Source organism: Dipodomys spectabilis, unplaced genomic scaffold (assembly GCF_019054845.1).
Source record: "Dipodomys spectabilis isolate Male_0828 unplaced genomic scaffold, ASM1905484v1 ptg000207l, whole genome shotgun sequence".
NCBI lineage: Eukaryota > Metazoa > Chordata > Mammalia > Rodentia > Heteromyidae > Dipodomys > Dipodomys spectabilis.
Genome location: NW_024870884.1, coordinates 3,915,090 through 3,941,750, shown reverse-complemented (window position 1 = coordinate 3,941,750; position 26,661 = coordinate 3,915,090). Strand labels below are relative to the sequence as shown.

Sequence of the window (26,661 nt, the reverse complement as noted above, 5' to 3'; positions counted from 1 at the left end):
TGCTGTTGTAGGCCAGAATTTATTCTACTAAGGTCAGCAGTCCAAGAGGCTATTCCCTATCAACATCTTGTTCAGTTTTCCTAACTTGTTGCCTACAAGAACTGCCTTTTCTCTTTCTACTTAAAACCTAGTTGTGATGATGGGTAAAGATTGTTGAGGTGTAAATAAGTTTTCTGTTGAGCAATGTAGATGGCAGGGTAAAGTTAACAGAACAGCCAGCTCTAGCCTTCACTTCTAGGTAGGCGCAGGGCGAGTTGTGATCTGAATATTTGTGATATTCGCTGCCAGTTCATAGGTAGACATCCTAATCCCTAAGGATTAGGCCCTTGATGAACAGTTCTACCAACCCTCTACTCATGGGGCCAGACATGTCTCCTAAAGGAAGTCCAGTACCATTACAAATAAGGGGGAAATGAAAATGTTATGGTTTGAGTATCCCCTATGGGCTCGTGCATGTATTGGGAACATGTACTGCCAGTTAATGTGTTTGGGAAAATGATTGGATTCTGAGGGCTTGACTTGGTCAATTCTTATTGGATTCATAATTTGATGGTATTATTGGGAGGATGGGGAAAAGTAGAAAGTGGAGCCTATTTAGAGAAAGCTCACTGAGAGCTTGCTTTGGAAGGATGTATTGGAGACCTGACCTTTTCTATACTTCTGTTTCTGTTTGCTGGCAGCCCAGAAGTGAGTAGCTCCTCTACATGCTCCCACAACTATACCACTATGGTGCCACTATGACCACAGTAATGGAGCCAGTGATCACAGACTGAGACTGTGGTTACTTTCCTCTCTTTAAGCTTGTCTCTCAACTATTTGTCACAGTGACACAAAGCTGACTGATACAGAAGACCAGCCTAATTGTGCAGTTACCTTGAATAGACTGTGAGAGAAATGGTAGGTGAAAGGTACCTAAAGCAACAAAAGAAAACTACAGGAGTAAAATGAAAACAAGAAATCACTCGGTGGTGATTTCAGCTATTTCTAGCATGTTCTATTGAGATGGTACATGTCTTAAACTATGACATGATGAATGAGGAGGAAGTAGTCAACTTCATAAAAGCTTGCCTTGGTAGGACAAGTTAGTATATAACTTCCTAGTTCAAAGGTTTGCCCTCCTAAATATTTACTGTGAGAATTTCTCTGGCTCCCATCCAATGTGTGGAAATGGCAAGTAAGTCATGGTACGGCAAAGCAAGGTATAGCTAAGGTATTTGGTGTAGACAGGAATTTCTGTCGACATAGATTTGAGAACTGGCGATAGACATGATCACCTTCCAGAAAATCCTGTTGTTCTCCATGATTCTGTTACTCTACCTATGTTATTGTGTGCTTTTCTCCAAAGTCTATAATTTAAAGGATGAAATGAAGGATGATCTCATGTACATTTGTCTTTAAACACCCTCATAATCTCTTCAGATGTTTGGCTATTACTATCCTATGCTACCTCGTTGAATACTGGTGGCTCATGCCTATAATCCTAGTAACTTGGCACTGAGATCAGGAAGAGCCTAGCTTCAGGCCAGCCCAGGCAAAACAGTTCTTTGAACAGTAGATGTGTGCAGTGTTGTACATCTGTCATCCTGCCTATGCGTGGGAAGCCACAGGAGAATTGCAGTGTCAGGTCAGCCCAGGTAGAGAAGTCTGCAAGATTCCAACTCAGCAATAAGTAGCTGGGTGTGGTAGCACACACTTGTCATATTAGTTATAAAGGAGAGTGAACAATAGGAGGATGGCAGTCCAAGTGTGTGCTCAGCAGGAAATAAGACCCTATCTCAAAAATAAGCAATGAATAGAAGGCCTAGAGTGGTGGCTCAATGGTAGAACATCAGCCTAGAATGCACAAGGCCCTGAGTTCAAACCTGAGTACTGCCAAGAATAAGAGAAACTATATTTTTTAAGAAAGATTATGAGTGGGAATTTTAAAGTGCTGAATTGTCCTTAGAAGGACCAGAATTGTATGGTTTACTTTTATAATAGAGCACATACTAGAAAGAGTCCTTTTTTTTGATGCAGGAATATGTCTAATTACTTCAAAGAATTTCTGTATCTGGAAATCATTGACTTATTTGAATTATTCTGTTTACACAAGTGTGTTGCCCTAGTGCTGCATTTTAGACTCTCTAATTTTGTGTGTAAGGATGTTAAGCAGGTGAAAATAAGGTGCAGAATGTTAGGTGCATATGCTGTTGCTTGTTGAAAGGGGGAAACCTTGGAACATTTGCTTGGTTTGGCTTGTATGGGTGTAAAGAAACTGCACAGACTCTCAACTTGGTGAAGGTTGTGGTGTGCACCTACTCAAGGACAGATCTAACAAGTCCCCTGCTTGCTGTTAGTCTTCATCCTGGGGTGCTCAAGAAATGAAAAACTGAGAAACTAAAACCAATCCTTATTAAGTGAAGTAAGCCAGGCCCAAAGAAATATAGGTCCCATGGTTTCCTTATTTGCAATAACTAGTATATATCTGAGACAAATAGAAACTGTCAGACAAGTTGATGTTAGGCGCAATGAACCCCAAGATAAGGATTCAAATGTTTTTTTTTCTTTCTTGCGATTGTTTCCAACATATTTATAGGATGATTTCTTTATTGCTTTGTATGTATCTCTCCCAGGGTATAAGCCCTGCTTTCACTCTATTTGATGTTGGTATAATTTGTGGAGGGGAAGGGAAAAAACAAACTGTTTAAATAGGGATACAGGTGGACCCATTACAACAATGAGATGTACAAGACGTTATGTTGAAAAATGAACTTTACAACTTTGGCGGGGTGGGGGGTTGGGAGGGTGGGGGGTGGTAGGAGGTGTGGGGATGGGGGGTGGAGAAGGGAAGGGATGGGAAGGGGAAACAAAGGAGGAGGCAACAATGCTTGATAAGAAATGTACTCACTATCTTGCCCATGTAATTGTAACCCCTTTGTATGGTATTTTCACAATAAAACAAAACAAAACAACAACAACAAAAACCCAAAAAATCCTTCCCCTGGCTGGGAAAAGATAGGAATGTGATGGCAGGTGATAAGGGTGGAAGCAGACATTTCACTTCCTGTGTTTTGCATTTAAAATGCAAAGTGAATGCATGACTTACACAATGCATAAGTGAAATTTGGAACTTGATATGCCCCTGGTTTTGTGATTGTCCTGTATGTGTGTAGAGAATCTTACTTTTTTAGTTTAGAAGATATTTTAATTCAGAATACTCTACCACAGTCTTAAATGTACTTTTCTGTTTCTTTCTGTGTGTTTGTTCACTAGGCCCTAGAGAGACACACCACCTTTGTTGTACCTTACAATGGAATTTAAAAAGTCACCTGATGGTGGATGGGGCTGGGTGATTGTGGCTGTCTCCTTCTTCACTCAGTTCCTGTGTTATGGCTCCCCACTGGCTGTTGGAGTGTTGTATGTAGAATGGTTGGATGCCTTTGGTGAAGGGAAAGGAAAAACAGCTTGGGTCGGATCTCTGGCAAGTGGAGTTGGATTGCTTGCAAGTAAGTGGAAAAATTTATGTCTATTCATATTCATCTATTATTTAATTACATTTGCTTCATCATTAAACATTGTACAAGACTGAGAAAGCTTTAAACAATTTAAGAACAGTATATATTTTCCTGATGTCATTGGGATTACAGCACCACTGTCTTACTGCAATAAATTGGTATGAAAGAATAGAAATTCTGTAATTGTAGTCAATCATTTTGTTCATTCATTTCTTTTTTTTCTCAGATATTTTTATTAGCATCATGAGTTGCTATCATGTCTGGTTATCATCCTGACACGATATAATGTACCTTAATCAAACTCACTCCCTTTGTCTTTCTCTCTTATCCTTACCAAATCAATCTCATTAAACTTCATTATTTCATTTTCACACATGTACATGGAGCATTTGGGCCTATCTATGCTCCTTACTCTTTCTATTGCTCCCTCCCCCCACAAGTACTCACAGTCCAGACAAGACCTGGCTTACAGTCCTTTGATTAATTAAGTGTATATTGTCCAGTTTTCACTGTGGTATTTCAAACATGCAAATTTTGTATTTAATTATATTGACTGCTTCTCAACTTCTCATGTTCCTCATTCCCTACTGCTTCTATTATTCAATAGCAATCAGTGAGTTCCATTTTGTTGTCAGTATTTATGGATATGATATATTTCTGTGTTTTTCACCCTCTATCATTCTTTTCTCCTCTGCTTCCAAATTCCTCAGATAGTCTCACAGTTACAAACATGTTCTATATGTGTGTGTGTGTATATCTATGATCCTGTGTGAGTTGACATATGCATTTATTTTCAGGTCTAGCATTTATTCATGTACATGTACTTACTACTATGTACCAGGTACTATGTAAGATGCTAGACATGAAAAGATGAATTGAAAGCATATGGTTCCTTCTCTTAAGGGGCGCACTGCCTAGTGAGGAATATATATTCATGAACTCAAACAAGTGAGGGAGATGAAGGTAGTGTGGCAGGTATGTCCAAGATATGTGAGTATATAAAGGACTGGATGATGCCCCCCCCGCCCCCCCCCCCCCAGAGTCCTGTGAGCTCTTGATGACTCTTCTGATCCAACTATACTGGGTTCAAATCACATGCCCTGCTTTTACGGCTTCATTGGAAAAATATGATCTAAAAAGTCATAGTCCTGTCTTACAAAGATAGTACTATTAAGGTTTAACCTACAGAATTATGTGTAAGAGATATGTGTTTTGGTTTGAGTGTCTTCACAAATAACAATTTGCTAAATGGTTACATATGACACAATGGTGATCTATCATTTTTAGAGAGAACAGCAGAAGATTTTTCATTCCTGTTACCATTATATGTGACTTCAATTTTTGGAGCCATTGTGTTAATTCTATAGTAATATTTAGGTTTCATCTCTAACTTACTTGGTTTGATTTCAGTGCTGATGGGAGCTGTAGACCCAGATTCTCATCCTGTGTGCTGTGAACTTGTCTTGACTCCTTGAGCAAATCATAATTACTATTCTTTTGTTGTTTTGAGTTCTTTTGGCAGTGCTGAGGATCAAACCCAGGGCCCTATACATGCTGGATTAATGCTCTTTTATTGGGAGGGGGTCTGGTCGTGGGGCCTGAACTCTGGGCCTGGTCGCTGTCCCTCAGCTCTTCAGCTCAAGGCTAGCACTCTACCACTTGAGCCACAGTGCCACTTCCAGCTTTTTTCTTATGTGGTGCTGAGGAATTGAACTCCAGGGCCTGGAGCATGCAAGGCAAGTGCTCTACCACTGAGCCACCTTCCCAGCCCTGGACGAATGCTCTATTACTCAGCTATAGCCCCAGTCCTTGCTTTTTGAGACAGGGTCTCACCATGTAGTCCCGCCTGGCCTCAACCTCCTGATTACTGGATTACAAGCATGAGTTACCATATTCACCTAGTGGAGAAAATAGGAATATCAAATGTGGTTTTTCTAAGGGTTTTCTGCTTAAAACAAAGTACAATAGCATTCTTCTTTTAAATATAATATTTCTTGGATATTTAAATAAAAAATAATTGCATCTAGTTCTTGTACTGTTTTGTCAAATTAAAAACAAGACACACAGGACATGAAAAACAATGCCAGAGCAGCTGGCCATGCCAAATAAGAGAACTAAGCATAACTAAACGAATGAAACAACAGTGCTATATTGCCCAAGATTTATTTGAGACAGTTTTTTAAACTAGGGATTGTTTACAAAGCTCTCAAAGTACAAGTAAATGTTAATTTGATATGTCTGTAAAGGAACTAAAAGTACACTTCTGCTTTCTAGAAACCAACCCATAGAGAGGAATTTTTGTGTGTGTATGTGTGCCAGTCCTTGGGCTTCAGCTAAAAGCGTGGGTATTATCACTGAGTCTTTTTTTTTTTTTTGCTCAAAGCTATAGCTTTACCCTTTGAGCTACAGCTCCATTTATAGCTTTTTTTTTTTTTTTTGATGATGGTGAATTGAAGATAAGAGTTGCATGGACTTTCTTGCCCAGGCTGGCTTTGAACTATGATCCTTTTAGCTAAGATTACAGACCTGGGCCATTAGTGCCTGGCTGTGGAGAGGAATTTTGGAAACATTTCTAACTCACCATTTCTGTTAGCATAGACTTAAATAGAAATGCAATTCCCCTCCCTCCCCACAAGGGCCAAAGATATTGAAATGATGTCTCACTTTGTATATCCTTAGGGAACAAGACTTCATCTGTCTATCAAGTAGTTGATATCAGGGTTAAAGGTAGTGGGGAATGAGAAATTTGTGTCAGAGCTGGGGCTGACCATCCCTTAGAAATTGACCTGTAGCTCTATACTTTTGTCACATTTCTAGGTGGGCAATCATGTCTTGAAGGCCAGGGGAAGCCACCTTCCTTTTTAAGCAGGATTGGTTACAAAATTTGTAGGACAAGTGCAAAACAAAATGCAAGATCCCTAAAAAAATTAAGACTTTCAAGATAGGGATAGCAGAGCATTAAACCAAGAGTGAGAGCCTTCTAAGATCTGGTCCCTGTACAACTACTTAGATCACAAATCCAAGGAAGAAAAAAAAGGAGGGAGAGAGAGAAAGAGAGAGGGAAGGAAGGAAGGAAAGAAGGAAGAGAGAAAAAGAGAGAAAGAAAGAGAGAAAAGGAAAGAAAGAAAGAAAGAGAAAAGAAAGAAAGAAGGAAGAAAGGAAGGAAGGAAGGAAGGAAAGAAGGAAGGAAAGGAAGGAAGGAAGGAAGGAAAGAAGGAAGGAAGGAAGAAAGAAAGAAAGATGGTTTGTAGGGGCTAGAGAGATGGCAAATCATACCAAAATTTAGGAGAGAATAAGTACTCCAAAGAGCTTGTAGTGAAGTCAGGCTAAATCAAGTCCTAGTTCAGCCACAATTTAGCTAGATGATCTCATGCAAGTTGCTTAACTTTTCTAGGTCTGATATCATCTACTAGTCTGAAGAGGACCTTGGATCTGGTCAAAGAGCTAAGACTTGTAGGAGAGCATGGGTACTTGCACGCACATACACACTTCAGACACTGAGTTCAGTGGTAAACGTAACTGACTCTACTGGACATACTCAATGCTGGTCTTCTTTATTTATTTGTACTTATAAATTAGAAGTTATCTTGAATATTGTGGTTGTATTGTATTAGCAAGCAGCATATAAACAGTATGTGAGCCACTCTGATCATCCACTTTCAAGACAACTCTGTTCTGGAGAAACAAGATCAATAATACTGTTGACACCGGAGAAGACTGGGACAAGCTTAGAGATAGAGACCAGATGGAGACCTGTTCTTAGTGTTTCAGTTCTTATCAATGAGACAAAGAGTACCTGCTGCCACTGAGCAATACCTTCAGCATCAGGATTTTTTTTATTTTTTATTTTTTGTCAGTCATGGGGCCTGAACACAGGGCCTAGGCACTGTCCCTCAGCTCTTCAGCTCAAGGCTAGCACTCTACTACTTGAGCCACAGCGCCACTTGGGCTTTTTCTGCTTATATGGTGCTGAAGAATCGAACCCAAGGCCTCATGAATGCAAGGCAAGCACTCTACCACTGAACTACCTTCTCAGCCCAGTATCAGGATTTTATTTTTAACCCCTCCTAAAGTCTCAAAGAGATTTTTCATTGGAAACTGTCCCTGGTTTAAGCTTTTTATTTTTATTTATTTATTTTTTTTGTCGGTCATAGGACTTAAACTCTGGGCCTGAGCTCTGTCCCTCAGCTCTTCAGTTCAAGGTGAGTGCTCTACCACTTGACTCACAGTGCCACTTCAGGTTTTCTGGTAGTTTATTGGAGATAAGAGTCTCACAGACTTTCTGCCTGGGCTGGCTTTGAACCATGATCCTCCTCAGATCTCAGCCTCTGAGTAGCTAGAACTACAGGCATGAGCCACCAGTGCCTGGCTTAAGCTTTTTCTATTTAGATTTCACTTTTGCATGCTTTGGATAACTCTCAGACACATCATTTGTTAGTCAGTTATTATGATTAGGCTGGCAAAGGGCAGTCCTGAAAGGGAAGGGCTGGATGTGGTCTTAGTCTCTAAGCAGTTTAGGGGAAGAAGTTCATTAAAAGAAGGTCAGCAGAGGTTAACAAGGTTTTAGAGATCAAACTGCACCCTCGGGTGGGTATGTTTGCCGTCAATGGGCGTGCCTGAGAGCTGATGAACTATGGCCTCCCCATGCCATGTTAAGCGCTCCAAACCAGAGCTACCTCATTTTGTTTTTCCTTTGCAGATTTTATAGAGACCGTCTGAGGTGGGCCAGACAGGAGATTAGACTGCAGGTGGATAGGTAGAGAGGACAGTACATGCAGAATCCCTGAAAGCAAAGACCGAGAGCACACACTTCAGGTGATCCTTCTGGTGAAGACAGCTTTTATTCATCAACTTGAGTAGGCTGTGTTCCCTGGTTATGCAATCTAATCTAGGTATTGCTGTGAAGGTATTTCATAGATGTGAACAAGGTCAGCAACTAGTTAACTTTTAGAAAGGGAGTTTATCCTGGATAATCTGGTTGGATTTGACTCAATCTATTGTAAGGCTGTAAGAGAAGAAATGAGCTGTCTCAGAGGAAGAAATTCTATCCAAAACCTGCAGCTTCAGCTTTTACCTGAGAGTCCCAACTTGCCCTTCCTGATGGCCTGCCCTATAGACCTTGGACTTGCCTAGCTAGGCAGGTTTCACCTGGCCTGTCGCCTAAGCCAATTCCTTGCAATAAATCTCTTATATCTTTCCTGTTGATTTTGTTTCTCAGGAGAAATGGAAGGGAACTGAACTAGAGGACTACCTTGGTTTTGTGGTATTTTAAGATAAGCCTGAACACCTTTTCACTTCAAATTCAAAGACAAGGATAGGGTAACTTTTCAGACAACCTAGTAGCTGAAATAAAAGTAACTTCCTTCCTTCCTTCCTTCCTTCCTTCCTTCCTTTCTTTCTTTCTTTCTTTCTTTCTTTCTTTCTTTCTTTCTTTCTTTCTTTCTTTCTTTCTTTCTTTCTTTCTTTCTTTCTTTCTCTTTCTTTTCTTCTTTCTTTCCTTTCTTTTTTCTTTCTCTCTTTCTTTCTCTTTCCTTCCTTCCTTTCCTTCCTTCCTTCTTTCCTTTCTTTCTTTCTTTTTTCTCTTTCTTTCTCTTTCCTTCTTTCTTTCTTTTCTCTCTCTCTCTTTCTCTTTCCTTCTTTCTTTCTTTCTTTCCTTCTTTCTTTCTTTCCTTCCTTCCTTCCTTTCTTTCTCTCTTTCTTTCTTTTTTTCTCTCTTTTCTCTTTCTTTCTCTCTCTCTTTCTTTCTTTCTCTTTTTTCTCTCTCTTTCTCTTTCTTTCTTTCTTTCTCTCTCTCTCTCTCTTTCTTTCTTTCTTTCCTCCCTTCCTCCCTCCCTCCCTCTCTGTCTGTCTATCTTTCTTTCTGTCTTTTTTTTTTGTCATTCTGTAGTTTTGTAGTCAAGAGAGATTTAACTGTCTCTCCACCTCCATTCTTCTAGCCTTCAGATTGCTCATAAGAGCCAGTAAACTTATTCCCAGGTAAATAAGATGAGTTTGTATGGCCGACCTCATTGTTGAGGGTTGTGAGGGCCAGCGGAGCTGGGCTTGAGCATTACCTGAAGCACTGAATTGATCAGGGAGCACTGAATTGATGCCCATGGGATTCCATCACATTGGCCAGTTTCCTGTACACCAGGCAGTTCCAGGATTGTGAGAACAAGGGATATCTGGTTTTTCTATATCAATATCACCAAACCAAGCCATCAGCAAGAAACTCAATCACAATAAGGATTTGAGAGGGTGCCTTTTTCTTTCTCATATTAATGTACTTGAGATTCACGATGTCTGCTAACTCAAGACAGGAGGAACCGAACAGCCTGGAGGAGGCCACGCGATGGGATTCCTCCATGAGAACTGGGGGGATGGTGGTCTCAGGGGCTTGATTGCCTCGGTCAGGAAGTCCTCAGTTGTGGCAGGTCCACAACCTGGTTGCCATTGTGCCTATCATACCATACACCAATTTATGGCTTTAATGCAGCAGATGTTGCCAGGATTGTGATCTTGGATCTCTCTTAAACTTCCACTTCTGGCTTTTTCTGAGTAGTTTATTGGAGATCAGAGTCTTTCTTGCCCTGGCTGGCTTTGAACCATGATCCTCAGATCTCAGCATCCTGAGTAGCTAAAATTACAGGTGTGAGCCACCAGCACCCAGCTTTTCTTAAATGTTCGTGAGAAATGTAAAGAGGTTACGCTTTTCCCCCCCAAAGAGAATAATTTCTTTCTCAACGCTACCTGTTTTGAGATGTCCCCTTCAGGCTCATGTGCCAAGGGCTTGATCGACAACTGGTGGCACTGTTTGGGAAACTTTGACAGGTGAGGAATAGCTAGAGGGTAAAGGTCACAGCCTTTGAGAACTGGGAGGTTCTACCAATGAAGCACGAGTACTTGTATACTCTTGACTAAAGATGTCCCTTTCTTATGTAGGAAGGTCACCTTGTACAACTGAACTAACAGCTCAGGGAGGAACATACACTGAGTGGTAATGGACGAAGGGGGTACCTGTCTAACCAGCCAGATCAGCTGAAGCTATCTGGCTGATCAATGAAGTGACAAGTGTACCCAGATCATCCTCACATCCTGTAGGGCATGCTTTGAAAGGTGCCTTGTCCTTGGCCTCTTCCTTTCTCTACTTCCTGGGAACCATGGGAAACACACCCTTCTACCATGATGTTCTGTCTTGCCACAGGCCCAGTGTGTTTTGGTACTTTTGTCAAAAATCATGACTGTAGTGGACTGAGTATATTTTTGGGGCTCTTATTCAATTCTGTTGGTCTTTATGTCTGCTTTTGTGCCAATATCATGCTGTTTTTGTTACTATGGCTATATAGTACAATTTGAAATCCAGTATTGTGATACTTCCAGCATTTGCTCTTTGGCTTGAGGTTAAAGTTTGCAATTTGGGATCTTTTATGCTTTCCTATGAATTTTAGGATTGATTTTTTTTCTATTTCTGGAAAGAATGACGTTGGGACTTCGATGAACACTGCATTGTGTCTATAGATTGCTTTCAGTGGTGTAGCCATTTCCACAGTATTAATTATGTTACTCCATGAACATGGGAGGCATTTCTGTATTCTGTCTTCCTTTCATTTTTTTTCCCCTCAGATTTTATAACACTCGTGATAGAGGTCTTTCACCTTTTGGTCAAGCTTATAGATATGAGTACCTACATAGGAAAAAAACCCAAAACCCAGAGTGGTCTCAAATACATAGTCAATGTATGCCAAAACTCTTAGAAAACTAAGAACAAACCAAACCCCAAAGTAGCAGATGGAAAGAAATGATACAGCTTATAACAGAAATGAATAAAATGGAGACTAAAAAACTGCCAAGAATCAATGAAGCATAAAGTTTGTCCTCTGTGAAGATGAGTAAGATTAGGAAGTATGTTCAATGTGACCAAAAAGAGGAAGGAAGAGACCCAAATTAATACTTAGAAATTAAAAATAAGTATCTATGAAATCCAGAGAATCATGAAATAATGGAAAACCTACTCCAAATAAATTGGAAAATCAAGAAGTAATGAATACATTTCTAGATGAATTTGACCTGCCAAAATTGAATCAAATATGAAATACTTAAACTGATCTCTAACAACCAATGAGACAGAAACAATAATAAAGAATCTCTCAACAATGAAAAGCACAGGACTTGGTGAAAAGCACCGGACTTGGTGGAGTCAGTGCAAATCCTGCCAGACTTGTAAAGAAAAACTAAACACCAACACTCCTTAAACTTCTCCAGGAGAAGGGACGAGAAAGAACAGCTGGGTACTGTGGCATAAGTCTGTAATTCTAGTTACTGGGGAGAGGGAGATTAGGAGATCGTGGTTCTAAGTCACCCCTGGCAAAAAGAAGTTCCTAAGATTTCATTTCAATCATTGGCTGGGTGTAGTAGTGTATGTCTGACACAGGGAAGTTTCATTTCTTCACTAAATGATTTTGCCATCCCTTAATTTCCTTTCAAAAACTTGATAGTAATAATAGTGCCTACCTTCCATCAGTACAGTAAAAGTAAAACAAAGTGAGGCTGGGCATGTGGCTCAGGCCTGTAATCTTAACAACCTAGGCACTTGAGAGCTGAGGATTTTGGTTCAAAACCAATCCAGGCCGTAAAGTCTGTGAGACTTATCTTCAATTAACCACCAAAAAGCTAGAAGTAGAACTGTGGCTCAAGTGGTACAGTGCTAGCTTTGAGCAAAAAAAATGCTCAAGGACAATTCCCAGGCCCTGAGTTTGAGCCCTATGAAAAGCAACTTTAAAATAAATAAGATTATACATATGAAGTCCTTGCATACTATCTAACACATAGTAAATACTCAGATTTGCTCATGTTTATTTTCTCATGATGTTTTGGTAGACATATAATTTTAAAAGTACAATGGATGGTTCATGAGATTGTGGGGAAAGATATTGAATATTCTATTTATTCAATTCCTTTTTAGGTCCGGTCTGTAGTGTCTGTGTCTCATCCTTCGGAGCAAGACCTGTTACAATCTTCAGTGGCTTCATGGTGGCTGGAGGCTTGATGCTGAGCAGTTTTGCCCCTAATATCTACTTCCTGTTCTTTTCCTATGGCATTGTTGTAGGTAAGGAACTTGGTCACTTTAACTTTTCTATTCATTTTACATCAACCTTATTTTTCAGTTACCATAAGAAGTGGAAATGATCTGTCATAACTGACTTTGCTAAAAAGTGTTGCTTTAGTATTAGGCCTGCCTGAATTTGAATATTTGAAATGTAAGCACATTTTAACAGTCAACACTAATTCTCCTTCAAGGCAACAGGAAGTGTTTTTATCTCAGCACTTGGCTCTTCAAAACACAGTAAAGGAAAATGAGAGAGGAGAAACAAAACCTAAATAATCATGGACAACTGTCACTTTTCATAGAAAGTGGCTCCGCAGGAGGTGGTGCCACACTTACCTAGCAAGCAAGCAGTAGGCCTTGAGTTCAGACTCCAGTACCTCTACACACACACACACACACACACACACACACACACACACACACACACACACACACACACACACACGAAGTGACTCTTTTCTTACTAGGCAATCAAGCAAGCACTAGGCCTTGAGTTCAGACTCCACTACCTCTACACACACACACACACACACACACACACACACACACACACACACACACACAAAGTGACTCTTTTCCTACGAGGCAATCAAGCGGCACTCTGTTGAGCCATTTGTATTCACAAATAGCTTTTTGAGTTGCCAGGGCCCAGTCAAAAGTTATAGAAGTAAAATGTAGAATTTAGCCAAACATTCTGATACATGTCTCTAATGATACTTCTTTAGAATCTGGGAGGAAAATAGATGGTTCCAGGACAGCCTGGGCTACAAATCAAGAACCTGTCTTTAAAAAAAATGCAGATTTTAAAGCACTTACTATTATTGCTAAAGATAAAGTATACGCCCAGGTTCACATCTGACTCACAATCTATAATCCTAGTTCCTTGGGAGACTGAGATCTGTGAGTCAATGTTCAAATCCAGCCTGGAAAGACAAATCTGACACTCTTAGATCCAGTTAACAAGCAAAAAAGCCAGAACCTGAAGGCATAACTTGTATGATATAGTGCCAGCCACCATCTCTTTAAGTTAAAGGGTCAGAAAACCAAGCTGAAGCCATTGCTGGTGGCTCACGCCTATAATCCTAGCTACTCAGGAGGCTGAGATATGAGGATCATGGTTCAAAGCCAGCTGGGGCAGAAAAGTTCTCAGTCTCCTAATCTCCAGTTAACCCCTCAAAAACCAGAAGTGTAGCTGTGGCTCAAAGCCCTCACCTTGAGCAAAAGATCTCAGGGACACCACCTAGGCCCTGAGTTCAAGCCCCACAACTGACAAAAGAAACAAAAACAAAAAACCTCTTCCCCCTCAAATCCCAAGCTCTTGTCTGTTAATTTCTGAATCCCAGAGACTAGGACAAAGCTGTTAGGTAGTGTACTGGATTTCAGGTTAGATGTTGGCTGTGTGATCTTTAACAAACTTATGAATGGCTCTTTTTCCTCTAGGAAGATAGGCTGTGAATTCCACTGTATAGGGATCTTGATAGAGACTAAATACAAGGAAGCAAAAATAAAAGTAAATAAAACAGTTGAGTTTCAATTAACTTTTTAAAAAAGCTCTCACACTAGAAAATACATTATTATTCCTTAGTATCAAATTGTTAACAGTATTCTGACAGTTCTTCATGGTTTTCTTTTCATTTTTTTGAAATTCATAACTTTCATTTCTTTCCTTTAAAAAATTTAGAACTTTCATTTCTTGATCATGTTAATAACTAATTTTTAAAAAATGATCTTTAAGTAGTTGTACAAAGAAGTTGATATTCAACAAAGCAGCTTATAAATACAATGCACCTTGATCAGTGTCATCCCTTTTATCATTCTCTCAAACTCCTCGCAATCCCAACCTTCCCTCGATTCATTTTAATTTTGTAGAATATGCAGTGAATTTTATAACTACACTCTCTCCTTCTTCTCTTCATTTGTCTACTTCCCTCCCCTTGATCCCAATCCCCCTTTCAAGTACCAGTTTCCTAGTATTTATTTTGTTGGGTTCTCAGTTAGCCTTTCTAAGGACCTAGGCTGTTTTGAGTTCTCTTCTGAATCTACCAGAATTCGGTTAATACCACTTATCTACACTTGAATAGCACCTTGAAATGTTTACTTATATATTTATAGATTAATTCTAGGTTCCACTGGTAAGCTAAAGCATGCATCCTTTGTCACCCTGGGCCTGACTTATTTCCATAAGCTCATGGTATGGGGCTCAGAATATTCATCAGATAAATACATGGGATAAAAATGGATGACATGTCCATCTTTTTCCCATCTGAAGCTGAGTAGTGAGTTAAAAAATCATTGACAAGAAATACTGCACCATCAAAATTTACCTCCTTGCTTAGCATGACTTCCTTAGATAGAAACAAGAAAGATTTGGTCTAATGGTAACCTCCACCGATCACTAATTCCAGACCGAATCTTATTCTTACATATGTGTGGGTGTGTGTGCAAGCGCATGTGTGCATAAAACGCATGCCCTGATATTGAAGGTTGAACTCGGGGCTTGCAGTTTCACTCATCTTTTGCACTCATGGCTGATGGTCAGTGGAGTCATTCTTCTTGTCCAGTTTTTCTGCTAGTTAATTGGACAGAGTCTCAAGGGTATTTCTGCTTGTGCTGGCTTCAAACTGTGATCCTAACCCATATTTGTTCTTTTCTTCCAATGTTTCTTACTTTTGTTTTGAACTCGGGAAGACTCAAAACTCATGATCATTCTGCCTTCTCTTCCCAAATGCTAGGATTATAAGTATACACTACCATCATTGGCTTCAAAGCTCTTTCTAACCTCTTAGTTCAGACTCCAGCTGTGAAAGAGGTTCTGTTGAATCAGAAATATTTGCATTAACATATTAACAAAATAGCAGAAATGAAGTTAAACCTATATGGATGCTTAATTGCCATCTAAACTGTCAAAATAACACTAAAGCCTAATACTTGGCCCAATTCTGTTTTATCACTTAACTGAACTTTCAAAAAATACCATCTTGAAAATGTGTTAGATTGTTTACAGCTTTATAGCTCAAGTAAAATGATGGTGTGCTGGTTTTCAAGTGACTGTGAACCATGCAGCTAAATATGGTAGCTCAAGCTTTAATTTTCTCCATAACTTTTCTCAGTCAGGAGGAGTGCAGTGTAAGACAAGATGATGCGGGAAGTAGAAATGGAACAGGAAGTGTGTTCTCATTGAATTGCTCAAGCCCTTTTGAAAATTGCTTCTTTCTGTATTTCTGAGAAATGCAACACCCATCAATTCCTTGCATTCTCTCTTTGTCATCATCTATTATTTCTTAACTATTCAATTATCATTTTATTAACATTCATTCCTTGCTTTTCTAGAAAAATCCAGTTTCTCTTCCTTCATTTTTTTCCTATCTGTTTAAATAGATTGAAATGGGGAGGGAGGGTGGACAAAACCCATATTCATAAACATTCAATGATGGCAAAGGCAGTATGTCATGTAGTCTCACTATGTATGTATGGCTTGAAACTCCAGATCCTGTAGCTTCAGCTTCCCAAGGGATGGCATTAAAGGCATGTATCACCGCACCTAGCTAGGAACCACGACTTTCTAATCTAATCTGAGGCTATTTCTACACAATGCCACAATAATCAGGTGAAAAATCACAGCAATACAATGGCTATCTTTAAAACGTATTGTATTCCAGGCATAGATACTGAATCTTTCCATTTTTGAATGTCTTTTATTTCTTACAGGTACATTGTGGGATTCTAAATGACTTTCTTAAAAATTCTGCAGCTGATTCCTTAGTTGTAGGATAGACTTGTAAATGAATACCTGGTAATTCTGTGACATGGGTGCTGCCCAGAGCTGGTGTACTGTGTCTGTGTGGGGGGAAGATTTTCAGGTACTTGTCTGAGTGGAGTCTTGAAGAACAGGTAGGATGTGGCCAGGTAGATACTGGTGGCAGGAGGAATGAGGATGGCATTAGGAGGATGTGCCATATCTCAGACACTCTCTAGAATATGCTGCAATGGCTAACAGTAACATTTTCATATGTATTTCTTAAGGAATGCACCAGTTACCTGGGGCTTGTGAACATACCAGAGTGGAGTATAATGGAGGCTGGATGAGACATGGTGTGATTCTATGTGGTCCTTATTAAAGACACATGATGTGGGAAGCATCATAGGGCAGCCAGCCTAGCTTGGTGGGGGAATATGGGAGGTTGAGACCACTTATTAGGTTGCCAGCATTCAAATTAGAAAAGTTGTGGTGATAAACTGAGGCAGTGGTGATGCAGACAGAGAGAGAAAGATGAAGGTTGATAATTTAGGCAGTAGGTGTGATTTAGCTTGATGTCTGGCTTGATGTGTGAACTTAAGTAACAATCAGAGAGAGAGTCTCCAAAGACCAATTGAGGTTGGTGGGAATAGCATGTAGAATTTGTAAGTGAAACTAGGTGTGGGTGGCTCATGAGTGTAATCCTAGCTCCTCCAGGGGTTGAGATATGGAGGATTATGGTTTGAAGCCCAGCCTGGGGAAGAAAAATCCAAGAGCCTTCATCTCCAATTAAACAACGAAGTACTGGGCTACAGATGTGACTTAAGTTGTAGAGCACCAGTCATGAGCAAGAAAGCTGAACAAAGGTGTAAAACCTGCGTTTAAGTCCCAGTACCAGCGCGTGCGCACACACACACACACACACACACACACACACACACACACACACACACACACACAAATCAAAAACCAAAAACCAAAAACCAGAAAAGAAAATCTGTTGAAGCAAGGGCAAATTTTTACAGTACAATGAGGAGTATTATATAAGGTGTTTTGAAATAATGGTCCTTGACTACAAAGATGAATTACAAAGGTGATGTCAGTCCAAGATTAAAACACTGCTAGTCTGATGTCCTTGTGAAGTATTTGCTGCATAAGGTTGTGGTGGCCTTTGTGAAAAATTGTGGTTCTCGCATGCTTTTGAAAGAACGGTTACAAGCCCGTGTGTATGAGACCCACCCTTTGTGAACGCTTCAATTTATTTATTTAGGTTTTGGTTAGGGATTGACCAAAGTGATGCCATTTGGATTCTGATGGCTTCTGCAGAGGTGAGGAAAAATGGCCTAGAGATTTGTGGTCTCACCTAGGCCTGTAAAAGGGCACATAGAATGTGGAAGAGATATGATGGAGCCTGTGTTGCTTGAGAAACAGAAACGAGAGGATTACACATTTGCTATATATTGCATATTTGACATATCTACATATATTTAACTTTTAACTATTTAAATAAAGGGAAATGATTATGTTTTAGTCATCCAAATATTCAGAAGTATGGATATTTAATTTTAAAATTATTATGCTTATACTGGAGGATGGTGTTCAGAAATTTTTAACTGTTAGATTATGATCAAAACTGACTGGAGACCAAGGAATGCTTTTAGGAAGTAGTTTTGAAATATTTACTGGGGGCAAGGGGTCCTTTACTTTCTTAGTTAGAGCCTCAAGAGGCTTTTGAATATTTGGATTGTACTTCTGTTTAATCTGTTAATTTTAATGTATTAAAATAAAATTTAAAAATTAAATTGGATAGTTTTAGAATTTAATTGTAACATCATAAATTATTTTTTGAAGAATATTGTCTCTTGAAGTACTTTGAAAATATTGACACATTTCCTTAGAAAAATAAGGAAAGTTACTTATACTAATATTATTAACTAGCTCATTACAAAAATCTTCATGTTTTAGGAGCTGTCAAATTTGTGGTAGTAGGTTTATTTTCTAAAATTCAATTTTTTTTTCTGGAAATCTTGTTTTATCATTTGTGACAATTTCTGTCAGCTCCTTTGTTAATTTTGCAGGAAAAGTCTGCCCAATTCTTCTGGCGAATAAATACTGTATCTGTCAGACATTGTCTTCAAATAAAGAAAAACTCAACAGGTTATATGAAAAAAAAGTGGCTATTTTATCTGGCTACTAAAATAGCTGCATAAATGCTTTTCCTTGCAGCAGTTTTTCTAATTCAAATAAAACATTTAAAACAGTTGATTTTACTGTCAATGAATGGTGATAAAGTTCATTAGGTATAAAGTTTGATACAAATACCTTGTTGTATGGTAAGGATTTTGCAATTTTATCCACTATCTCTTACATTATCAATGTAATATATATGGAATATATATTACATACATACATTTGTGTATATATGCACACATATACATATATGTACATATGTATACATATATATGTATATAATGGAAGAAACATTTTAATGTATTTCTGAAAATTATTTTAGCTCTGTAGCCCCCATGAGCAATCTCTGAAACTGGACTCAAATGAAGTCTTTACTCACTGCTGGTTTAAAATTATTCTGGTCTGAGCCACGCACTTGTGGCTCATGCCTAGAATTCTAGCTACTCGGAAGGCTGAGATCTGAGGGCCACCATTCAAAACAGTCCATGCAGAAAAGTTCATGAGATTCTTATTTGCAATTAACCACCAGAAAACCAGAAGTGGCACTGTAGCTCAAGTGGTAGAGTGCTAGCCTTGAGCAAAAGAGCTCAAAGACAGTGTCCAGGCCTTGAGTTTAAGCCCTAGGATCAATACCCCTACCCCCACCCCGCCAAAACAAAAAAAAAGAGTGCCCTACAGAAGTTACTTGATTATTCCTTTCTTTTCTTTCACATTGAGATCACATGTTCTGTTTTAATTCATGCTGTGTCTTTTTATGCGTAGGTCTCGGATGCGGTTTATTATACACTGCAACAGTGACTATTACGTGTCAGTATTTTGACAGCCGCCGAGGTCTTGCGCTTGGCCTGATTTCAACAGGTATGTTTTCAAAATCAGTACAATACTGTCATTATTCACCTTCTAAATGAAGTTAAAAGTTACTAGGCCTCAATACGTTCAATGAACCATTACCCATCAAGCAGAAAACGATTTTTACACTCCTAGAAGATTTGTTTTTAACCATAAATATTGGAAGTAGCTTTCAAAAAACTCTTAAGACATATAAATGAAAACCCTGCAGTATGGGATGTTCAGTGTAGCGGGGCTACTATACTGAAAGTCATTGCTCATACAAGCTTTGCTAAAAGAAGCAGGGAAACCATGAAGCCTATGTTTCTTTGGCTCTGACTTACTTCACTTAATGTAATTTTTTCCAAGTCTTTCCATTTCTTTATGAATGGTACAATATCATTCATTCTGATGTATGAATAGGATTCCATTATGTATAGATACTATATTTCCTTGATCTAATTGTCCACTCAGGGACATCTAATACCTTGGCTATAGTAAACAATGCTGCAGTGAACATAGTTGTGCTGGTGGCTCTAGTATGGCCTGGTTTGTGGTTTATTGGATAAATATCTACAAGTAGAATTGCTGGGTCATAGGGGAGCTCTATGTTTAGTTTTTTTTTTTTTTTTGTCGGTCGTGGGGCTTGAACTCTGGGCCTGGGGGCTGTCCCTCAGCTCTTCAGCTCAAGCCGAGCGCTCTACCACTTGAGCTACAGCGCCACTTCTCTATGTTTAGTTTTTTAAGGAACCTCCATACTGCATTCCAGAGCAGTTGGACAAGTTTACATTCCTACAACAGTGTAGTAGTGTTCCCTTTGGGCCACATCCCCACCAGCATTTGTGTTTTGTTTTTATTGTGAAAATACTGTACAGAGGGGTTACAATTACATGGGCAAGGTAATGAGTACATTTCTTATCAAGCATTGTTGCCTCCTCCTTTGTTTTCCCTTCCCATCCCTTCCCATCTCCCCCCAACCCAGCATTTGTTATTGTTGGTTTTCCTGACAATTGCTATACTAACTGAACTGCAGTGGAACTCTCAATGTTTGATTTGCATTCTTTTATGGCCAGAGATGTTGAACATTTCTTCATGTGTCTACTGGCCATTCTTTTTTCTTCCTCTGAGAAGTCTTTAAGTCTTTAACCCATTTATTGATTAAGTTGTTGGGTTTTTGAGGTTTTTTTGGGGGGAGGGTTAATCTAAACACACTGAATGATTTATATACATATACATATATATGCACACACACTAGGGCATAATGATTATATAGGACTCTAGTCCTTCACAAACTGAGGCCAAAGGAGGATATGCATAGGAGTGGTTGACAAAAGTTCAATAGCTATGCACAGGTGATCATATAAAATAATATTCTATGAAATGAACTCTAAGAAAAGGAAGCAAGCAACATTTTTTAGTTGCCATTGTTGCTGTTTTTGCTTTCTTTTCCTTTTGTCTTGTTTGTTTGTACTTGGAAGGGTAAGGTAGGGTACATAAAAGGTAAAACAAGGGGCTGGGAAGGTGGCTCAGTGGTAGAGTGCTTGCCTTGCATGCCTGAGGCCCTGGGTTCGATTCCTCAGCACCACATAAACAGAAAAAGCCGGAAGTGGTGCTGTGGCTCAAGCGGTAGAGTGCTCGCCTTGAGCTGAAGAGCTGAGGGACAGCGCCTAGGCCCAGAGTTCAGGTCCACGACCATCAAAAAAAAAAGGTAAAACAAGGATGAACAAATACAACAGCGAGACTCACTAGACACTATGTGGAAAATGAACTGAGTATCTTATGGGTGGAGATGGGAGGGAAAAATCAGGAGAGCGTGACATAAGGGGAGACTTGGTTAAAAAAAATTGTACTCATTACTCATTACCTGATTGATGTACCTACAGCCCTCTGTATATCAACTTTACAATAACAATAAAAAATGAAATAAAAAAGCAGTGAATGCAAGCCAGGAGTCACGGTGGCTCATGCGTGTAATCCCAGACTTTGGATGGCTGAAGCAGGAGTTAACCAATGCATGAGTATATCCCTTACTGTTTTAGGTTCCTTGAGCAGAGGTTGATATTCTCCCTCCCTGTAGTAGTATACAACCTATGGTTGCAGGGTTGTTTTTTTTAAGATTAATAAATAGTTTTACAATTTACAAATCCTACAAGGCAACCCTGAAATAACTCTCCATTGCTCTGGAAGAATTCCAACAACTTCCTTAGACTTTATCATAGGATGTGGCCTTAAGAGGGTCCTTTGCTCTGTCACACAATCAAAAGTGCTCAATAATTATCAGTTGATTATATTTAATGGTGTTTGACAACAGATGGACTGATCGATGAACAATGGGAAATGGTTTTCTCATTTTAAGGTCCAAATATTAAGAGCATTTTTAAATGTCAGACAGTGTGGCACCTTGTTAAAAACTTGTGCAAAGAATAATGAAGGATAAAAATGACAAATGGAGCTGAGCACCCAGTGGCTCATGATGGTAATCCTCGCTACTCAGGAGACTGAGGATCTGAGGATCACAGTTTGAAGCCAGCCCAGGCAGGAAAATCAGTGGAATTCTTATTTAAAAAAACAAAAGCTACCATTAAAAAAAAACAAAAAACACCCCAAATCTGCAAGTATAGCTATAACTCAAGTGATGGAACACTAGCCTTGAGCAAAAAAGCTAAAAGACAGTACCCAGGCCCTAAGTTCAAGCCATCAGTACTGGCACAAAAACAAAACAAAACAAAGACAAAGATGAAGACGAATGAATAAACCATGAGTGAATGTAGGTAGCACTGTAGTCTGTGAAGCCACCATCTATTAGCAATTATTTCATGTTTGGGTTTTTTTTGATGTTTTTAATACTAGAAAAATGTGCCACATTTACATTGAAAGAAGGATTAAATTTGTTGTATGACTTCTCAGTAGTCAGCAGAGACTGAGTAACCACCAGAAGATGGTATTTTAACTACCAGTAGTATATTAACATAGCCATCCATTAACATCTGCAGGCCAAGTTTTCCCCCCTTTGGGAATGAAGGAGTTAACTTGGAAAAATATTAAGAAGGAACAACAGATTCTCAGGAAAAAAAAAATGTTTCCTCACAACTGAAAGACACAGGGCCATTTGGTTATTGGCAAGAATTTTTAATGAGTTTTTATAGCAAGCATGTGAAATATATAATCACCTTGTTTAGACTTTTTAAAATAGATCTAGTTTTTCCTCTGATTGATACTTCCTCTCAATGATACTTAAATTTCAAAATAGTCAATTTTTTAAAAATATGCTATCAGAACCAATTGAAGACAGTACAAATGACATGGGTTGACATAACTCGGTATTCCAGTGTGTTTGGTGAGGTCAAAGCTGGAAGACAGAGTTATCCTGATATTTGTGTGCAGATCAGCATACTTTATAATGGAAATACTCTATCAAATTATTAATCCATTAAAAGTATGAAAAAATAGGAAAAATATAAAAAATATGAACTCAATCTTGTGATTCAGCAGTCAGTTCTAACTATCAAACCATTATAAATATTTAAAACTAAACTCTGTTATTCATCTCCAAAATGTAATATGAAAATTTGTATGGCCAAACGCAATAAATATGTATATATATATCATGGAGTCTGGTATATAATAAATGCAAAGCAAAAGTAATTGCACAATGATATTTGCTAAGAATATGGGTTCCTAGAGTCAGACTGTTTCAATAGAATGTGAATTCTACTTCTGATTACAGCTTTGTAATCTGTATCAAATTTCTCAAGCTTGCTAGGCATTGATACTTCATGTATATTGGGTATAATAATGGGTACAAGTCAATAGAATCATTACAAGGAATAACACGATTGTGCAAAACAATGTGTGTTACAGTACTAATTCTTTTCTTTTCTTTTTTTTTGCCAGTCCTGGGCTTGAACTCAGGGCCTGGGCACTGTTCCTCTGTTTCTTTTGCTCAAGGCTAGCACTCTACCACTTCTGGCTTTTTCTGTATATGTGGTACTGAGGAATCAAACCCAGGGCTTCTAGTGGTAGAGGCAAGCATTCTACCACTAAGCCACATTCCCAACCCTATATGGTGCTGAGGAATCGAACCCAGGGCCTCAGGCTTGCAAGGCAAGCGCTCTACCACTGAGCCACCTTCCCAGCCCCTCTACAGTGATAATTCTTAAAATGAGTATCCTATACGTCTTTTTCTTTTTTTTTTGGTCCATTGTGAGTCTTGAACTCTGGACCTGGGCGCTGTCCCTCAGCTCTTCAGCTCAACGTTAACACTCTACCCCTTGAGCCACAGGACCACTTCTGGCTTTTTCTGTTTATGTGGTGCTAAGGAACTGAACCCAGGGCCTCATGCATGCGAGGCAAGCACTTTACCACTGAACCACCTTCCCAGCCCCCTACATGTCTTATGATGACTATTGCTAATATACTTGTGATTTTAAATTGAAGGCGTATGTGAATGCAAGTATAATGAATCAGTTGGATTGCCATAGTATTATAGCTTGTGCTGAGAACCCTATATGAAAAGGAAGAGATTAAGACTAAATAGCTTCCATTTCCTTTCTAGGTTCAAGTGTTGGCCTTTTTATTTATGCTGCTCTGCAGAGGATGCTGATTGAGTTCTATGGGCTAGATGGATGCCTTCTGATTGTGGGTGCTTTAGCTTTAAATATATTAGCCTGTGGAAGTCTGATGAGACCACTTCAGACCTCTAGCTGTCCCTTACCTGACAAAACAGCAGCTATGGAAAATATACCAGATAAATACTCCATTTACAATGAAAAAGAAAAGAACTTGGAAGAAAACATAAACATTCTCGACAAGAACTATAGTAGTGAGGAAAAATGCAAGAATACTTTGACCAATGGTGACTGGAAACAGGAGATACTATTTTATAAAACCTCTTCATCCATGGCACACACAAAAGAGCCAGAAACATACAAAAAGAAAGTTGCAGAACAAACATATTTTTGCAAACAGTTTGCCAAGAGGAAGTGGCAATTATATAAAGTCTACTGTGGTGAAACTGTGTCTCTTTTTAAAAACAAAGTCTTCGCAGCCCTTTTCATAGCGATCTTTCTTTTTGACATTGGAGGCTTTCCACCTTCATTACTTATGGAAGACGTAGCAAGAAGTTCAAACGTGAAAGAAGAGGAATTTGTTATGCCTCTAATTTCCATCTTGGGAATTATGACAGCAGTTGGTAAACTCCTTTTAGGAATACTGGCAGACTTCAAGTGGATAAATACCTTATATCTTTATGTTGCTACTTTAATAATGATGGGCCTGGCCTTGTGTGCAATTCCATTTGCCAAAAGTTATGTCACCTTGGCTGTACTTTCTGGGATCATGGGCTTTCTGACTGGTAATTGGTCCATCTTCCCATATGTGACCACGAAGACTGTGGGAATTGAAAAATTGGCCCATGCCTATGGAATATTAATGTTCTTTGCTGGACTCGGGAATAGCCTTGGACCACCAATTGTTGGTAAGCTATTTATCTTAAAGTCAACTCAGTTAAACTGTTCTTAAGTATTGAACCTCCAGTTACAGATGTGATGTTTAAGAGCATAGATTGGCACAAAGGAAATCTGTCTGGAATATTTCAAGGTATTAATTTATGCAAGATCATTTTGATATCATTGAAAAAGCCAACTGACCTTTTTGTTCATTCTTACTTGGGAGAAAGTCAAAATGCCTGGGGTAATTTTCATGTGAATGTTTTTGGAAGATGCTCTTTCTCTAGAGCCAGTTCACCGGGTACTGTATACATATCCTGATCCTGAGTGCCTAAAAATGATGAAATCAGGGAGTGTGCTACTTCTATGAAACTCACTTTTTTCCTTATATCTTTTCAGGTTGGTTTTATGACTGGACCCAGACTTACGACATAGCATTTTATTTCAGTGGATTCTGTGTCCTGCTGGGAGGTTTTATTCTGCTTTTGACATCTCTTCCCTGTTGGGCCACATGCAACAAGCAACTCCCTAAGCCAAGCCCAACAACATTTTTGTACAAAGTCGCCTCTAATGTCTAGAGGAATATTGGAAGGCACTGTTTTATACCATAGAACAAAACATTCTCAAGCAAATTCTCTAGAGTCACGACTGTTTTCTTATAGCAAAATTTCTCTGTGGCTGATTCTAAATGAAAGACTTTAAAAAAAAAATCCTAATTTTTATGTACTGTAGGCATAGCCGCTATCCCTTAGATATTCCCCCCACCCCCCGCAAGAAATGAGACGATTCTGTTTTACTGTACTTCATCACTCTTTAACATTGTAAGATTTTGACTACCCTCGGATGACTTTATTCTGTGTACAGAAATAAGGATTTGCTGCTGACTCTGTAAGTGCCACTGCAAGGCTGAAACTCCGCCGGGTCTCTTCTGCTCTAAGACTGATGTAAGCCTCCCCATAGGCTAAATGGAAGAGCCCCTTGGGAGGAATCACTCTGTGTTAGACTCGTTCATCAGCAGGAGACCTCAAGCCCTGACATTTCCAGAAATAAGAGTGGTTATGAAAACATTCTTAAGGCTTGCAGTGGAGCAAACTGATCACTTTATATAAAGGCAGTTTAAATGGCCATCCTCAGTTTTCATTCTGCTTTTTGTCGTTCCATGAAGCACCCAAGTGTGTTTGGGGTACACGGAGCACAAACTGTTTCAATTCCTAAGGAGTTGGCCTAGATGTAGGCAGAACTCCAAACGGAGGAGTAGCCAGGCTGTTTTTCTTCCTGGTATGCCACTAGACCCTTGCTTACTTGTGCTTGTCAGCGGTCCCTCAGCTGATGTCTCCCAGAAGTGCTGATTTTACCCATTTCCAATTTGGAAATTCACTTTTTTTTTCAACCATTCCATTTGGCAAATGGGAAACTCCATTTGCTTTGGGCACAGTGGGGATGGATGAGGAGTCCTTGACTATCTTCTTGATGGAGCATGTATTTGCTACTGTCAGATTTTACTACTATCAAAATTTCTTTCAGGAGCAAAAGTAAAGAGTAAGTGGTGTGTGTGTGTGTGTGTGTGTGTGTGTGTGTGTGTGTGTGTGTGTGTGTGTGCATATGTATGTTTACGGGGAAAGCATAACCTCATGTAAGCTTAAGGATCATATCCTAGGAAGAGAATTATATTTACTAAATTGACAGATTTTTTTCCCTAGAGGAATGGGTTTTAAACTTTGATGTGTGTGTGTGTGTGTGTGTGTGTGTGTGTGTGTGTGTGTGTGTGTGTGTGTGTATCAGAGTTCTATGTATACTTAAAAATATATATATGTGGGTGCCTGGATTTAGAAGTTTCCAGCTAAAAAATGTAGGCTATAATCAAGGACCTATCAATCTGTG

The 26,661-nt window shown here is 39.2% G+C and overlaps 1 protein-coding gene across 2 annotated transcripts in view; it reads left to right on the top strand.

Annotated features, from left to right (window-relative positions):
• Positions 1 to 25,938, top strand: part of Slc16a9 (solute carrier family 16 member 9) — a 35,787-nt gene extending 9,849 nt beyond the window's left edge. For both annotated transcript variants that reach the window (XM_042696348.1, XM_042696349.1), the window contains exons 2-6: positions 3,253 to 3,485; positions 12,436 to 12,579; positions 19,268 to 19,363; positions 23,889 to 24,809; positions 25,180 to 25,938. In XM_042696348.1, coding sequence (XP_042552282.1) covers positions 3,290 to 3,485; positions 12,436 to 12,579; positions 19,268 to 19,363; positions 23,889 to 24,809; positions 25,180 to 25,358 — 1,536 coding nt within the window. In that variant the 5' untranslated portion in view covers positions 3,253 to 3,289 and the 3' untranslated portion in view covers positions 25,359 to 25,938. The remainder of the gene's footprint in view (positions 1 to 3,252; positions 3,486 to 12,435; positions 12,580 to 19,267; positions 19,364 to 23,888; positions 24,810 to 25,179) is intronic.
• Positions 25,939 to 26,661: the final 723 nt, after the last annotated feature.